Source organism: Vulpes vulpes, chromosome 9 (assembly GCF_048418805.1).
Source record: "Vulpes vulpes isolate BD-2025 chromosome 9, VulVul3, whole genome shotgun sequence".
Lineage (NCBI taxonomy): Eukaryota > Metazoa > Chordata > Mammalia > Carnivora > Canidae > Vulpes > Vulpes vulpes.
In genome coordinates, this window is record NC_132788.1 from 149084 (window position 1) to 165500 (window position 16417).

The window sequence follows — 16417 nt, forward strand, 5'->3', positions numbered from 1 at the left end:
GAGCTCCCCCAGGCCCGCCAAATACCAACGCATGGAGACCCCGCTCTGCCGACATTGCGGTCCCTGAAAATCCCAATCTCCTTGGGAGCCGGCGATGCCCGACCCCGGACCCAGGCCCGTCGGCTGGGCGTCCGCCCGGGGCCCGGGGCTCGGGCAGGTGCACACGCGCCCACGGCGCACCCCGCCCTCGGCCCAAGCCTGCTCTTTTCCTTGGCTCCATGGACTTTAGAAATGGAGCAATTCCAGGTTCACAGGGAAGTCGAGAAACGGGTCCCTAATACCCCAGACACACGCGCACCGGCCCCCGACGAGCACGTGCACTGTGGCACGTTATTATAACTGACGCGGTAACACGGATACATCATCACATAAGCCCCATAGTTGGGTCGGGGCCCGCTGTGCGCCCCCCGGGCCCCGCCAGCGTCTGACGACCCGGACCCGCCCTCCCGGCAGCCCCGCAAGCGCTCACCTCTCTGCGCTTTTCCCTTTTCCTGAATCTCGTGGAGCTGGGGTCGCGCAGCGTGCAGACTTCAGGTTGGCTTCCACGGAGGAAAAGGCATTTAGGTCTCCCCCACGCTCTTCTGTGGCTTCACGGCTCATCTCTTCTCAATGCTGCAACACCTGGTCGTCTGGATGGGCCGCGGTTTACCCGTCCACCCACGGAGGGACACCTTGGTTGTCTCCAAGTTTGGGCGATGACGAGTAAAGCTACTATGATCACTGTTGTGCAGGTTTTTGTGTGCAAATTCCTTTGGTTGAATACGAAGAAGTGTAAGACTGTCTAGGTTTGTGGGAAACCACCAAACTGTCTTCCAAAGTGGCCCCATCCCCTTTCATCACCACCAGCGAAGAATAAGAGTTCCCATTGCTCACGTCCTCACTAACATTTGCTGTCAGTGTCCCTGATTTTTTTTTTTTTTTTATTTATGATAGTCACAGAGAGAGAGAGAGAGAGAGAGAGGCGCAGAGACACAGGCAGAGGGAGAAGCAGGGTCCATGCACCGGGAGCCTGACGTGGGATTCGATCCCGGGTCTCCAGGATCGCGCCCTGGGCCAAAGGCAGGCGCTAAACCGCTGCACCACCCAGGGATCCCGAGTGTCCCTGATTTTGACCGTTCTGATAGGTGTGGAGAGATGGGTCATCATTCTCTTCGCAGTTCCCTAATGAGCATCTTCTCACACGTGTACTTGTCATCTATTATCTTCTTTGGTGAGCTGTCCATGACGTTTGCCCGTGTCTTATATATTGCTTTAAAAAAAAAAAGATGTATTTACTTTAGAGATGGAGTTGGGAGGGGTGGGCAGAGGGGATGCAGACTCCCCACTGAGCATGGAGCCCAATGCAGGGCCAGATCCTGTGACCCTGAGATCACAACCTGAGTTGAAACCAAGAGTCAGATGCTAAACCAACGGAGCCACCCAGGCACCCCATAACTTTTGCTTATTTTTTAAATTGGGCTTTTGGTTATCTCACTGATGAATCATATTATCCATTTTTCTACTATGTGTTTTTTTTCTTAGATTTTATTCATTTATTCATGAAAGACACAGAGGCAGAGGGAGAAGAAGGCTCCCTGTAGGGAGCCCTATGTGGGACCCGATCCTGGAACCCCAGATCATGACCTGAGCCAAAGGCAACCACCCAACCGCTAGGCCACCCAGGCGCCCCCTACTATTTACTTTTTTTTTTTTTTTTAAGATTTTATTTATCCATTCATAGAGACACACAGAGAGAGAGGCAGAGACACAGGCAGAGGGAGAAGCAGGCTCCCTGCAGGGAGCCTGATGCAGGACTCGATCCCGGGTCTCCAGGATCACACCCCGGGGTGAAGGTGGCACTAAACCGCTGAGCCACCTGGGCTGCCCACTATTTACCTTTTTAATTTAATACTCTTCACAAACATCTGGCCATGTTTTATTCAATTCAATTTATTCAATTCTGTTTACTATATTTCATTGTATTGGTGTGCCATATTTTAACAATAGATGTACAATAATTGTTTCCAATTTTCATTAGCATAAAAACGCCCTGGTGAACATTTATGCATATGGCTGTATGTTCCAATTATTTATTGCTGCAAACTAAGCTACCTGAAAACAATGGCTTAAAAGAACGATTATCACAATTTCTGAGTCACATTTCTGCAAGGCTCAGCCAGGTGATTCTTTTGTTCTAACATTGCTGACCTCACTGGGGTGGCTAGAAGGGGTCACTCGGTTGGCATTATGGCCCAGCGTGCCTACATAGGACCTCTCCAGCGCCACAGTCCCAGGTAGCGGTATTCGGTTTATTGCGGAGCAGGGCTTCCGGAGTTCCAGGACGCCTCAGTAGAAGCTGCAATACTTGTGAACTCTGCTCAGTAGTCCCGACATCTCGCATTTTATTGGTAAAGTTTGGGTTTGCTTCCCTTCTAACCCAGATCTGAAGGGAAGGGAACGAGACACGCCTCTCAATGGGAGGAGTAGCAAGGGTTGAGTCTATCTCTAATTTACACCTTGTCCCATTAATTCTTTGGGATGAGTTCTTAGGAACAGAATTGCTAGGGGTGTCTGGGTGGTTCAAGTCAGTTAAGCTTCGGACTCTTGATTTCAGCTCGGGTCATGATCTCAGGGTCCTGAGATCGAGCCCCACATGGGGCTCAGGCTGCCTGTGAAGCCTGCTTACGATTCTCCCTCTCCCTCCTCTCAGAAAAAGAAAGGAAAAAAAAAAAGAAATGCAATTGCCAGCTCAAAAAGTATTACATGTTTTTTTTGTTTTTTGTTTTTTTTAGTATTGTATGTTCTAAGTGCTGACACTTCTAAATGAATTGCACAAGGGAAAAGTTATACCAACGCTCCATTATGAAGGATGTTTTACACTTTTGTCAACCCTAGATTTTGTCAGGCTTTTTTAGTAACTGGATAGGAAAAAAATAACCAAAAAGCCAACACGTGTTTTAATTTGTATTTCGTTGATTTTACGTGAGGCTAAACATACTTTTCCATATCCACTGGCTATTTGCACTTCTATCATTTTATGTCCTCTATGATCTACGAGGAAACTGATTTTCATGCCTTCATCTAGAAAAATAGGGCTAATGGCCTTTCATGTATCAGATATTGAGAATAATTTCTTCCAGATAGCAGTTCATCTTCTTTCATCCACTTAAGAAAACTGATGAATCCTCTTACAAAGAGGTCTAGAAGCAACCAGAGAGAGGACTCCTTTTACTGTGATGTACTTAAAAGCAGGGTTTCTCAACCTCAGCAGTGTTGATATTGTGGGCCCATAACTCTGTGCTGGGGTGAGGGTCGGGGGTGCTTATTGGGTGCTTTAGAGCATCCGTGGCTTCTACTCACTAGATACAGGTAGCACCCCACCACGTTGCGACAATCAACAGGTCACCCATCAAGAAACAGTGCTTTAGAGGAAGGCTAGGCCAGTCTAACAGAGTAACCCAATCAAAATCCAGTGGCTTAGAAAAGACAGGATTTTATTTATTGTGCCAAAGCCCCAATGTGAAGAGCCCAGGGGGCAGCAGCCATGTCCCTGGGGCCACTCAGGGGCCCAGATTCCTTCCAGCATGCTGTCTGCCCCCAGGGAGCTTTGTTGTCGTCAGAGGCCGAGGCTGGATTGCAAGGAGGGGGAGCAGTGGGCAGAGGGAGAGCAGTTTTCTGTCTAAAGCAGCACACCCCACATCTACTCACACTTGGTGCTCAGCCACATGGCCACACAAGTGGGACTGGGAGACGTAGTAGGGCGCCCTTGCCCAGCAGACCCTTCTGGAGGTGGGTGAGGGCTGTGGACTGAATACCCCCCCAAATTGATAGGCTGAACCTGGACCCCCAACGTGACTGCATTTGCGGAGGTTAACGAAGAGGAAGAGACATCAGACCTGTCCCCACCCCGCAGGGTGGGAAGACTGCAGCTGCTGGGAGCCCCTGGGCCGTGCTGTCTTGGTAGGGCGGCCGACTAACCCAGTGAGGACTTTGCTGACAGTCCTGTGAGGCGGAAGGGATGACACATGAGGGACAGGGAACAAAGGGCTCTAGTGTCTTTTTTTTTTTTTTTTTAATGGACGATCTCAAACGTGTAAGAGTAGGGGGCCCCTAATGGGCCCTGGGTGCCCAGCAGCCAGCTTCAACTATTAGCACCTTACAACCCTTTCTGGGTCCCCGGTCTCCAAGCACAGACACCAGAACACTGCAATTTCCTCCACCAACAGGAGGTCCTTGTGCCCACCTAGGAGGCCTCCGTGGGGCTGTGCAGAGCCTACCTGCACGGCTCCAGGTGGACTGTGCTGAACACCGGGCCTGACCTGCAACCGCCCATGCAGCAGAGCAGAAAGGGGACTGCCGGCCAGATGCAAGGGTGCTCCTGGGCCAGGGGCAGGGCCGCGAGACCTGCACTGGACGGGTGTGGATGCTGGAGTCACCGGTGACCGGGAGGGACAAGCTGGAGCAGCTCAAGGGTCTACGTGAGCTTGGACATCAGCAACCAGCGGAAGTGGTTTGTGGCTGCCTGACTCTGGCCTTGGAGCCACGGGTGGAGAGGGAAGCCGGTCAGGCTGGTGCTGCGGCACCGGGGTTGGCACTGATGTAGGAGGCACGATCTGCCGGCTGGGCCTGCACCCCCTGGATACCCGGGCTCGCTGGGGGCTTCTGTAGTCGGGGCGCACCTGCAGCACCACCTGCAGCACCTGGATACCCGAGCTCGCTGGGGGCTTCTGCAGTCGGGCGCACCTGTACCACCACCTGCAGCACCTGGGTACCCGGGCTCGCTGGGGCTTCTGCAGTCGGGCGCACCTGCAGCACCACCTGCAGCACCTCCTGCGGCACCGCCTGCACCCCCCGTCCACGAGGCTCCTGCACGCGCAGGGGCGGCCAGGCCAGCTCGAGCCCCCCTGCGGCCGTGGTGCGAGGCTCCGTGCGCACGCTGACCCCGGAAGGCCAGGGGACGGGCATCCTGGCCCGGCGCTGCTCCCGGGGGAGGGGGGCTGTCCGGGGCTCCCGCGGCCCAGACGGCGGGGGCGGCCGGTGCAGCGCAGCACGGGCGGCGGCCGCCTCGGGCCCCGGGGGGGCTCCAGCCGAAGCTGCGTCCTCGGGGAGCCGCGGGTTCGGGTCCCGCCCCCGCCCGACGGCCCGCCGCGGAGGTGCGCAGGCGCCCGGGCCGCCCCACGACGACCCGCGCCCCAGGGGCCGGCCCCGGCGCCCGAAGCCCCGCCCTCCGCGCTCCGGGTCTCCGCCGGGCGGGCTCGCGGCTCCCACGGCCCCGCAGCCCCGGGTTCCGGCCGCCCGCCTCGCCCGCCGCGCCCGGAAGGCCGGGTCCCTGCCGGAAGGGGCGGTGCGGCCGCGCCATCTCCGTCCCGCCTTCGGGCCGATGCCAGCCAATCCGGGCAAGGCTGGGGACGGGCAGCCAATCCCGGCGCGCGAGGCCGAGGGGTCACTCCCGGAGCGCGCCACAGCCGTTTCCGGCCCTCGCCGCGCGCGCCGAGCCGCCACCCGCTTCAGCCAATCGGAGCGCGCGCCGCGGACGCCAGCCAATCGGAGCTCTGGGCGGCGCGGGGTCGCGGGGTCACGGCGGGCGCGGGCGGGCGCGAGGATGGCGGGCGGGCGCGGGGCCCTCATCGTGCTGGAGGGCGTGGACCGCGCGGGGAAGAGCACGCAGAGCCGCCGGCTGGTGGCCGCCCTGTGCGCCGCGGGCCACCGCGCAGAGCTGCTCCGCTTCCCGGGTGGGCGCGCGCGGCGGGCGGGCGGGCGGGGTCCCGGGGCGTGTGCGGCCGCGTCGCAGCCCTCGGCGCTCACCCGCGTGCCTGTTCCCCCTTTGCAGAGAGATCAACGGAAATCGGGCAACTCCTGAGCTCCTACTTGGAGAAGAAGAGCGACGTGGAGGACCACTCGGTGCACCTGCTCTTCTCCGCCAACCGCTGGGAGCAAGTGTAAACGCCGCCCCCGCGCCCCGCGCTGCCCCCGCCGCCCCCCTCCCCCCGCTCCCCTCCCCCCCCCGCCCGGCGCCCGCTCCTCGCAGGCCTCACCTCGCAGGGTAGCGTCAGGTTCCAGGGGGGCCCGCGGCCCAGGGCGTGACCCGGGGTCCCCGCAGGGAGCTGCTGCTCCCTCTGCCTGGGCCGCTGCCTCTCTCTCTGCCTCTCTCATGGATAAATAAAATCTTAAAAAAAAATCTGGTGAGGAGTGTGGAGGTCCCCCCTCCCCGCCCCCAAATCTGATTTTGTCTTAGATTAGGGAGTTATATTTGTTTCCGTGGATAAACTGATGTGGGCACATTTTTTTTTAAAGATTTTATTTGTTTATTTGAGAGGAAAGAGGAGAGGTGCGAGCAGGGGGCGGGACAGGGATGAGCAGACAGTGCTGAGCACCAGGGAGCCCGAGGGCTCAATCCCGTGCCCTGAGCCACCAGGCGCCCCGTGTTGACAGCCTGTTAACCAAGCTCACAATCCCCGTGAACACGCCCCTTCTGTTCTACATCTTACTCCAGCTGCTTCCCTTGACATTTAACTTGATCAAGTGCCTGTGCTGTTTGCCTTTAGATGCTTTTGTTTCCGTTTATATACACACGTCAGTGGAGTTTTGTTTTTTGTTTTTTTTTTTTTTTAGCATAAATAAATGGGGTCGTACATACAAAGCATGTAGGAACTGGCTGTTTCTGCCTTACGGAGCCCTGACTCCTGGCCTGGGGTGCTTTCCAGAAAGGCTGTTGCGCAGATGCCCCCTCGTGGTTCTGCACAGTTGCAAGCAAGCCTGCACTGCTTTTCTCCAGGCCTGCACCGCTTTCTTCCCACTAAGTGTGTCTTGTTTGGAAAGGCCTCCCACTCCCAAGTATTAGAAGCAAATGAGATCATCTGTCTTTACGCTTTTTAGTACATCTGGAAGTTACCTACCTCATTGTTCCGATTTTGCTTTTTGAGGCTTTGTAGAAAAGTAATGTAGGTGTACATAAAAATGAAAAGTAAAAGTAATGCTGACTCCACTTCTAGGGATCCTGTCCTTGCCACACAGGCCTGTGTGCTTGCGGTCCATCTGTTGTGCCACAGCTCCTGCTGTGACCCCTTTGGTCATTCTAGCCACTGCCATTCGTCGGTCAGATTTGAAAGTCCTTGGGTGACAGGCCAGATGCTAGGTTCATGCGTGGCACCACGACCACCAGGCACGCCTGGGAACCAGTGCTCAGTAAACCTGCACTGTTGGGAAGCACCTTGTGACAAAACTGGCATTTCCTCCAGCCCTTTCGTTGTCCACCTTTTTGATCTGCTTTATCTTAACTGTGTTGGTTGCTGGTTCCTGAAGATACTTGTCCTTTGGCATCTTTACTGTCCGGGCGCCCAGAATGTGTGGTACTCCCGTCACAGAATGGGGCCACATCCTCCTTCTCCTCCTCTATCTCTGTTGACCAAAACCCAGCGCTCTCCCAGGGGCATTTTAAACACTACTCTGTGCAGGAATTTGTTCCTAGAAATGAGTGATTTCTTCACTTCTGTTAGCAATCTAGCATTTCTCCTCTACCTTTTTTTGTTTGTTTGTCTTTAAAGATTTTATTTATTCATCAGAGACAGGCAGAAGGAGAAGCAGGCTCCATGCAGGGAGCTGGATGCGGGACTCGATCCCGGGACCCCAGGTCACCACCTAGACCAAAGGGGGCGCTAAACCGCTGAGCCACCCAGGCTGCCCACGTCTACCTATTTTTAAGTTTTTACTTTGGAATAATTTTAGTCAACTGGAAGAGTTGCAGGAACAGTGCCGAGAATTACTGTATGCCCCTCCAAACTTCATCTGTTACTAATACTTTGCCACATTTGTGTTATCACTTGCTCCCTAATTTAAAATTGCAGGTTATTTATTTTATAAAATTCACAGTTTATCTGATGTTTCCTCACAAGTACATCTGCGTTTGTATTTTTGGAGAAATACCATGGAAGTGACATTGGGTCGGTCCTCTTTGGGACGTTGAGCCAGGAGGGATATGATGTGGTTTGGCCATCACTGGGTTGCTGGTGAAGGGTGTGCTGGCCAAGTGACTCTTATAAGTAGTCAAAAGGGGAAATACTACAAAACTACATAAAATACCCACTTTTTTATCAACCCTTGATTTTTCTATTTATATCGTTTATTTTTTATTTTTTTTTAAATTTTTATTTATTTATGATAGAGAGAGAGAGACAGGCAGAGACATAGGCAGAAGGAGAAGCAGGCTCCATGCACCAGGAGCCCGACATGGGATTCGATCCTGGGTCTTCAGGATCGTGCCCTGGGCCAAAGGCAGGCACCAAACTGCTGCGCCACCCAGGGATCCCGTATTTTTATCGTTTATTAATAATCCTGCCCAAAGTCTGTTGTGATTCCAGATGGTGATCTTCCTTTTTTTTTTTTTTTTTTTTTTTGATGGTGATCTTCCTAATTCATCACTTCTACATTGTTATTAGTTGGCTTGCTATGTAAGGAAGAGCTTTCGTGCCGCCCCCCCCCCCCCGCCCCCAGTAGTCATCCATGGGTCAGCCATCAGTAGGCACGCGGACTCACAAGTCGTTTTTTACTAGGTGTGTCATACTGTCAGTTGTTTGATGTTTATTTTTTTAAAAGATTTTATTTAAGAGAGAGAATGAGCAGGGGGCAGATGGAGAGGGAGGATCAGACTCCCCACTGAATGTGGACCCCAATGCAGGACTTGATCCCAGGGCCCTGGGGTCGTCACCTGAGCTGAATTCAGGCAGACGCTTAACAGACTCAGGACCCAGGCGCCCCACGTTTTGGCGTTTAGATTATTGCAGGTTTGGCCTCTGGAAATCTCTTCATGTTGGCTCCTGTGTCCATTTGCTGTGTTTCCAGGCCTCATTTTTTGAGAACTTTTTGCTAGAATAAGATGTTAGGTTTCTCTTGTGTTTTCTCCTGCTCCCGCCCAAGAACCAGCTGCACTTTTCTGTTTAGTGGAGTATGGGGTTTAGAAACCAAAGTCTGGGTACTGGGTGCTCGCTGCTAGTCGGCGTCCCTGCTCCTGGGCTCCTGCATATACGTCTGTCTTTGTGCCTGTTTGTATTTGTGCTAAAACTCATGCGTTCCCCCTGGTACCTGCTGATCCAAGCTGGCCCCATGCTCTTCCTGATGCTCGGTGCCGTCAGCTCACGCACTTCTGTAGAAGCCTGCATGGAGGTCATTGCTGGTTGGCAGCTCTATCCTCAGACCAAGGAAGGGCACAGTGGGTGCTGTGTTCAAGGTCTCTTGGAGCAGGATTTTCCCCTGCTCGCTGTGTGTTCATTTGGGATACTGGTTCATTTGTGTATGGTTTCAGGGTTTTTTCCTGTCTGGATTTAATTTTAGTTTTCTAACACATAAAACATTAAGTGCTTCTAAGAGTCAAAGTCCTACAAAAAGGTAACTGCATTATCCCCCCCCCCCCCCCCCCCCGCCTCTGCCCTTCCTCTGTGGGTATCATATTCCTAGTTTTCCTCCCCGGAATTTTTTTTTTTTTTTTTTTTTTTTTTTACATAGAAGCAGAGACACATGTGATGTCCCCATTCGCCAGTTTGCCGCCTTCCGCAGAGCACAGCCTGCTGCATGTACTGGTTTGTGCTCTGCTCTCCGGACATGAGATGGTCGGCCAGCGGCTAGATGCCCCTCAGGCCGCACACAGCTGTGCACGTGCTCTGTGTACCTGTGCCACCGATTCTCTGTGAGCTTAGGTAGTCTTCATAGTGTGGGCTGAGGGTAGTCCCGTGATGGAAGCTGTGTGTGGCCGCCGGAGCTGTGCCTCCTCCCTCCCTGCCGGTCTGGGAGCCTCTCAAGGGCACACGTAACCAACATTTTTATCCACAGAGCAGAAGTGCCACTTCCTGCTGATGTCCAGCCCTTTGTGCACATGTTCCTAAGATCTTGGGGTAGTGGCGGTTAAGCTGCTGTCACCTGGTCGAGGACATCCTTGGCAGCCTGCCCATCCTTGTCCTTGCCCTTTGGGGTCTAGGCTGCGAGCCTCCTGCTGTCCGGCTGCCCCTGCTCCTGGGCGCTCCTTCCCAGGATAGCCTGGCCCCTCTGCACCCCTGCCCAGATGCCAGCAGGCCCTCCTCTGTTCGTCCATCTTCATGTCATCGTGTGTGTTATGCTTCCATGGATGCGTCGTCTTCACATTGGGTTTGCTGGGAGAACCCCGGTGGCGTCTGCTAAAGAGAAGCTCCAGAGCTTTTCTGAACAAAAACAAGGTCATGGACTGCTGTGCTGCAATCCCTCGGCTGCGCTGCTGTGTCGTGAGTTGTGCTCTGGGCCCACGAGGCCAGGACCGCGGCTCAGAGGTGCTCTCTGTTTTCTAGGCCGTTAATTAAGAAGAAGTTGAGCCAGGGCATCACCCTCGTTGTTGACAGATACGCGTTTTCTGGTGTTGCCTTCACCAGTGCCAAGGAGGTGAGTGCGCCTGGTCCCCGGTGGGATGGCGCCCGGTGAACTCAGTGCATTCACACGCTGCCCCTGGGAGGGTGGGGAGCCCTCTCTTTGCTTGCACGTTGGCTCTTCGTCGCTAGGAGGAGGAGCAGGCGTTCCTGGAGCCACAGCATCAGAACTGTTCCCTGGCCGCTGTTGGTCACCACCCCCCGTGGGTGGGAGGGTCGCTCAGCAGGGCCCTCCGCTAGGGTCTGGTGCTGACTTCCTGGCCTCGCTGTTCTGCGGGTGTAATGGCGGTGGCCACGCCGCCACTTGGTTCCGCTGCTTAGACCTTGTCACGTGTAAGCCAGCAGGGAGAAGGATCGGCCCCGAGCGCGTCCCCTGCCTCCGAGCCTTCTGCTGTCCTCACCGAGCCTCCAGACACAGCAGCAGCCCCTTCGTGAACATTTCAGTTCACGTCCCCGCAACAACTTCTTACAAACATGGTCTCGCCTCAAACTGCAGGCATTTGGCACTGCTGTCCCTTGGTCCGCGTGCAGAGTGGCCACTGCTGTCGCCAATGGTCTGATTTGTCTTGTGTTTTTACAGTTAGACGGAATCAGGATCCTTTAGGGGCCTATTTGACGTGTCTCTTTAATCTCTTAAAATACAGGCTTCCACATGTCCTTTTCCCTTGTATTAAAAATTTTTAAGAATCTTACTCTGGGCGGCTACTTGAGGCAGCATTGGGCTCCCATCCCAAGACACAGGGTGTCGGGCTGCCTCATTTGGGGCAATAGCCCTTGGTGGTTCCTGCACGAGGGGTCGCAAACTGATGACCGTTCAAGTCTGCCTGTCCTCCCCCCTCTGCTGGCTGGAAGTCCTCTTTTCATTTTATTTTATTTTATTTTATTTATTTTAATTTTTTTTTTTATTCATGAGAGACCCACAGAGAGGGAGAGACAGAGGCAGAGGGAGAAGCAGCTCCCTGCGGGGAGCCCCACATGGGACTCGATCCTGGTATCCCAGGGTCACCCCCTGAGGTGAAGGCAGGTGCTCAACCACTGAACCCCCGGGCGTCCCCCCCGTTTTTTAAAAGATTTTATGAGACACTTGGTGGCTCAGGGCATGACCTCGGGGTCCCGGGAGCGAGTCCCATGTCGGGCTCCCTGCAGGGAGCTGCTTCTCCCTTTGCCTGCGTCTCTGCCTCCCTCTCTGGGCCTCATGAATAAGTAGATAAATTGTGAGAGACACAGAGAGAGGCAGAGACAGCGGCAGAGGTGAGACTCGATCCCAGGACCCCGGGATCACGACCTGAGTGGAAGGCAGATGCCCAGCCACAGAGCCCCCAGGCGCCCTGGAATCCCTGAACCACACTTGCCTAGAAGCGTTGCTCACCGAGGTCCCATCTGTAAGAGGAGGACAGGGTGAAGGACCGTCATGCTGCGGCCTGGCTCCCTCACGTCCCGACGTGCTGCCGCGTGGCTGGGGGCCGCGGGCCTCGCTCCTCAGCTGCGTCTCCTCCTGGGGCCTGTGGCTCCAAGCGCATAGCTGGGTTCTAACTCGGTCGTCCGAGCTCTGTGGCCCTGAGATGGGGCCTTGCTGGCCATGACCTTTGCCTCCAGAAACGGGGACACTATTTTGAAGTTCATGGAGGTGAACTGGGCAGGAGCGTGCAGGACTGGCGCACGGCGAGTGCTCACAGCGTGTCTCCAGCGTCCCTGGCAGGGGGCTGCCCACAGGTGTGCGTTCGGGGCCGGAGCCAGGGTCCGAGCCCTGGGCCCCCCGGGGCTGCACGGCACCTGGTCTTTGAATGTTTATTCCCAAAGTCCAAGCAAACCGTCTGAGGTCTCAGAAGGAAGCGCCAGCATCTCGGACAAACAGATCGTTTGTTCCCTTCATCAAGAACCGTGAAACCGAACGTCAGGCCCATCCGCCTTCTTTCTCTAACCGCTGGGCTCTCTGCCGCAGGACTTTTCCCTGGACTGGTGCAAGCAGCCGGACGTGGGCCTCCCGAAGCCGGACCTGGTGGTGTTCCTGCAGCTGCACCTGGCGGAGGCGGCCACCCGGGGAGAGTTTGGCCGCGAGCGCTACGAGGACGGGAAGTTCCAGGAGCGGGCCCTGCGTCGCTTCCACCAGCTGATGGCGGATCAGACTGTGAACTGGAAGGTGAGGGGTCTTCCAGGGTCGCCGCCGGGGCGTCTCCTGCAGAAGGTTCTGTTCCTCTGTGAGCTGTGCCCAAACCGAGCAGTTTGGTGGCCATTGGGTGAGTTGGGGAGACTGGCCAGCTGGCCCACACGCAGCAGCCCCCCCCACGCCGTCCTCACTGGGCCCGGCTGTGCTGGTCGTGGGACCCGTGACTCCCTCCTCACTTGGCCTTTGGGCTCCTCGGGGCTCTGGACCCCCACCCCCTCCATAACCTCCTCAAAAGTTGGGTTGGCTGCTTCAGGGCTCAGCCCCACCCTGGGGAGTCATTGGCCGCCTGCCTCTCCGCCCTGTCCGGCCACATCCAGCCGCTGGGCCCGTCCTTGTTCCCCTGCATGGGGATGAGCTCCCGTCTCCACTCCGTCTCCCAGGCCCGGGCCTCACGGCCGCCACCACACCCTGCCGTCTCCCTGCACTCGGCGCCCCTCAGCCCTGCTGCCTCCACTGCAGGGCACTTTCCAGAGGGCACCCCCGGGACTGCCCTGTGGGGCCACACCCTGGTTGCCAGGGCCCCCCTTCCTCCTGTGTGGGCAACCACAAAGGTGATTTGGTGGACGGCCGACAAGTTCCACTGCCAAGAGGGGCTACAGCCCTGCTGCCCTATGGAGGTTTGGGGTGTCGGCTGCTGCCTGCCCCCCACCGTCCACGCTGCATCCTGGCCGCTTGCTCCCCGGGGCGGCGCTCTGGGGGCTCCATGTTTTTAAAGTCGGGTTTCACCCGCTATCAAGCTAGAGTTCCCAGGAAACTTCTCCTAAGCAAAGGGGCATAAAGCAAAGACGCAACTACCATTTTTTTTTTTAATTTTTTTTTTTTTAATTTTTATTTATTTATGATAGTCACAGAGAGAGAGAGAGAGAGGCAGAGACATAGGCAGAGGGAGAAGCAGGCTCCATGCACCGGGAGCCTGATGTGGGATTCGATCCCGGGTCTCCAGGATCGCGCCCTGGGCCAAAGGCAAGCGCCAAACCACTGCGCCACCCAGGGATCCCGCAACTACCATTAAGTCACATGGAAACATTGTGGAATGTTCCCAGACCCAAAAAATCACCTTTCCTAGAGTTTTGTGACACGTCTTGCTCAGAGATGCACAGAATCGATGGACACGCCGCCCACGCCGTCCTGGACGTGGCTCAGGGCTCCGGTGGCCAGAGGCAGGGGAGGCGGGGGGTGGAGCTCAGGATGCGCACGGCCCTTCCCTGCGCGGCTCGTCTGACACCGAGAAGGCATTTCTTTCCCCGGGCAGAACCGTCAGTCCGGGTTTTGTGCTGATAGGTCGCATCCTACACAGAATCGCAAAGTTCCATCCCCTTCTTGTCTTTGTCAACCCGTTCTACGCGGTTTAAGCTATTTATTCTTCGTTCCTAACACATTTCAAACCCCGCGAGGAACAAGTCAAGGAGGAAGGAGCGGGAGCGGGGAGGGAACAGGAAGCCAGCTCCTGCTGCTGGGGCTCGTGCCGGCCGCCCCACTCCCATTTCCATCCTGTGTTGCTCCCTTTAGCTTAAGAACATCTTTTAACCTTTCCTGTAGGGCAGGTCTCCTGGTCTAGAACTCTCAGCATTTATTTATCAAAAAATGAACTTTAGGATTTTTTGAAAAAAATGTTAAGCAATTATAATAAAAAAAAAATTTACAATTCGCAAGTGTAGTACAGAAAACCCTCCCCAGAGACCTTTTGAGAACGAATTAGTGCCTGACGCCCCCTCCCTGCCGTGTACTGTCCGTCGTGGGACACGAGCACAAGCCCCTCGCTACCCTCAGGTCCCCGGGCCCCGTTTGGGTTCCCCCGTGGGTCCACTGCCGTCCTTTAACAGATGACCCCATGTACAGCCCTGTCTGGTCTCCAGCCTGTGACCTTCACGACACCGATGCTTTCAAAGGTCACAGCAGTTGGATTCTAGATGAATCCCAGATGGACCTTGCTGGTCGCCCACGACGGGGTCCGGGCCATGCGTCTTTGGCAGGCGGCTGGGGCAGGGGTGCCGGGTTCTCACCGCATCCTGCGAGTGTAGGATTTCACTTGGCTATACTTCGGGTGACAGTCACTTATTTGGGCGCCGCTGATCTTGGTGTTGGGGGTTTCAGTGAGCAGACTGCCCAGCCTGGCGCCGAGGTCCCCGCACACTGGGGCGCTCGCTGGCGTCCGCTCCGCAGCACTTAGCAGTCTCTGGGTTCGTCCTGGGCTTGCCAGCCCATCTGGCATCACCTGTCTGGGCCTCCTCGTTGCAGAGGAAGGTCTTCTCGGTCCGTGCCCAGGGCCCAGATGCTTCTTCGTGCGGTGCTGTCGCGGCTCCCAGGCCCTCAGAGGACCAGAGACGTAGTTTACGTGTGATACGCCCATGGGACAGTGGAGACCTGTGAGCACGTGCAGTAGGCCCGTGTGCGAGGCTGCACCCGGTTCGCGGAGTGCAGCAGGCGGTCCCGGAAGCTGTCGGGGGGGTCACTGTGTGGGGCCCGTGGCTGTGCAGGAGGCCATCCTGAGCTGTGCTGTCCGACCTCATGCGACGGTCATACACGCCTCTGAGGGAGTCTACACCCCAGCAGCTTCTCCCCGGTGTCCCCGGGGACTCATCGTGCCGCGCCCGGCCTTGGCCTAAACAGGCCATGAAGCGGGGCAGCCCGAGCCCACGGAAGCTCCTGGCCCGCCCCGTCCTTGCTTCGGGCAGAGAGTCGTTTCTCAGGCAGCCGGCCCCCTTCCCCTTGGGGACCAGGGGTCCTCACACTTCCCACGTGACGGCTCGGCACCGAGCGCACCGGGGCTGGGGGGCAGCCTGCTGGGTCAGGACGAAGCCACCTTCCCAGGGAGGACAGGATTCAGACCCGGCTTGGCTTCCGGGCAGAAGCTCCAGGAGCTCCCAGCAGCGTCAGGCGAGGCCTCGGGGGCGGGGGCAGGCTGCGCACGCTGCGGGGGATCAGAGCCCTGCAGGCTGGGGCGGGAGGGTCTGATCAGGAGCCAGACTGGTGCTTCTCCTGTGTCGGGGCTGCAGCGGGAGCTGGACCCAGGCCAAGGGCGAAGGTCAGCAAGGTCGGGCGAAGGACCCCAAAGGTGTGCTGTGCCCTTCGGAGCCCAGCCCCATGTGCAGCCGCCGCACACACGGAGAATCGGGAAAAGCACTAACCGTCCCTTTTCCTTCTGCCTCCCGGTGGGGGCGGACAGATGGTCGACGCTTCCAAAAGCATCGAAGCTGTCCACAAGGAAATCCACGCCCTCTCCGTGGACACCATGCAGGCCGCTGCGCAGAGGCCACTGGGGGAGCTGTGGAAGTAGCGGGAGGCGGCCGTCCAGGCGACGTGCTCGCGGCACACGCACCGAGACCACCAGCGGCAGGTCAGCGAGCCGGGAGCCAGCGGGCGCGCTGGGGACACCGTGCAGGAAGTGCTTCGCAGCGGCTCCCCCGTCCTGTCTCAGCCTGGAGACCCAAGTCACGGCCTTCGGGGAGTTTAATGACCACCCCCAGGCAGCTTCATGGAGATGGCGATCGGTCAACATTTTCCTGAATTTCTTACAGGGGCGAATAAAAATTAATTTAAAAAGGTGCTCGAGGGGATCCCTGGGTGGCTCAGCGGTTTAGCGCCTGCCTTTGGTACAGGGCGTGATCCTGGAGTCCCGGGATCGAGTCCCGCGTCGGGCTCCCTGCATGGAGCCTGCTTCTCCCTCCTCCCGTGTCTCTGCCTCTTTCTCTCTCTCTCTCTCTATGATAAATAAATCTTAAAAAAAAATAAAAAGGTGCTCGAGGGGGCGCGCCTCCCTCTGTCCCCACCGCACCAGGGCTCCCGGCCGCCCCCCAGCGTCGCAGTGGCGTGCTGGCCCGTCCTGTCTCGGCGCCGCAGTGCCGTGGTGCCGGCGGGCGCAGTTTGCCGTGTGTCCCGCCGTGAC

General features: G+C 56.6%; 2 protein-coding genes across 2 annotated transcripts; one reads left to right on the plus strand and one right to left on the minus strand.

The window, feature by feature from the left end:
- Nucleotides 1-3810: 3810 nt before the first annotated feature.
- On the minus strand, nt 3811-5338 carry LOC140593797 (uncharacterized). The gene is made up of 3 exons (XM_072718876.1): nt 5272-5338; nt 4659-5219; nt 3811-3981 (listed from the first exon to the last, which is right to left on the minus strand). The coding sequence occupies exons 1-3, from the start codon at nt 5336-5338 to the stop codon at nt 3953-3955; spliced, it is 657 nt and encodes a 218-aa protein (XP_072574977.1). The 3' UTR covers nt 3811-3952.
- A 199-nt stretch (nt 5339-5537) lies between these two features.
- DTYMK (deoxythymidylate kinase) lies at nt 5538-16078 on the plus strand. The gene is made up of 5 exons (XM_072718895.1): nt 5538-5711; nt 5810-5918; nt 10290-10380; nt 12307-12504; nt 15698-16078. The coding sequence occupies exons 1-5, from the start codon at nt 5582-5584 to the stop codon at nt 15806-15808; spliced, it is 639 nt and encodes a 212-aa protein (XP_072574996.1). The 5' UTR covers nt 5538-5581; the 3' UTR covers nt 15809-16078.
- The last annotated feature ends 339 nt before the right edge of the window (nt 16079-16417 follow it).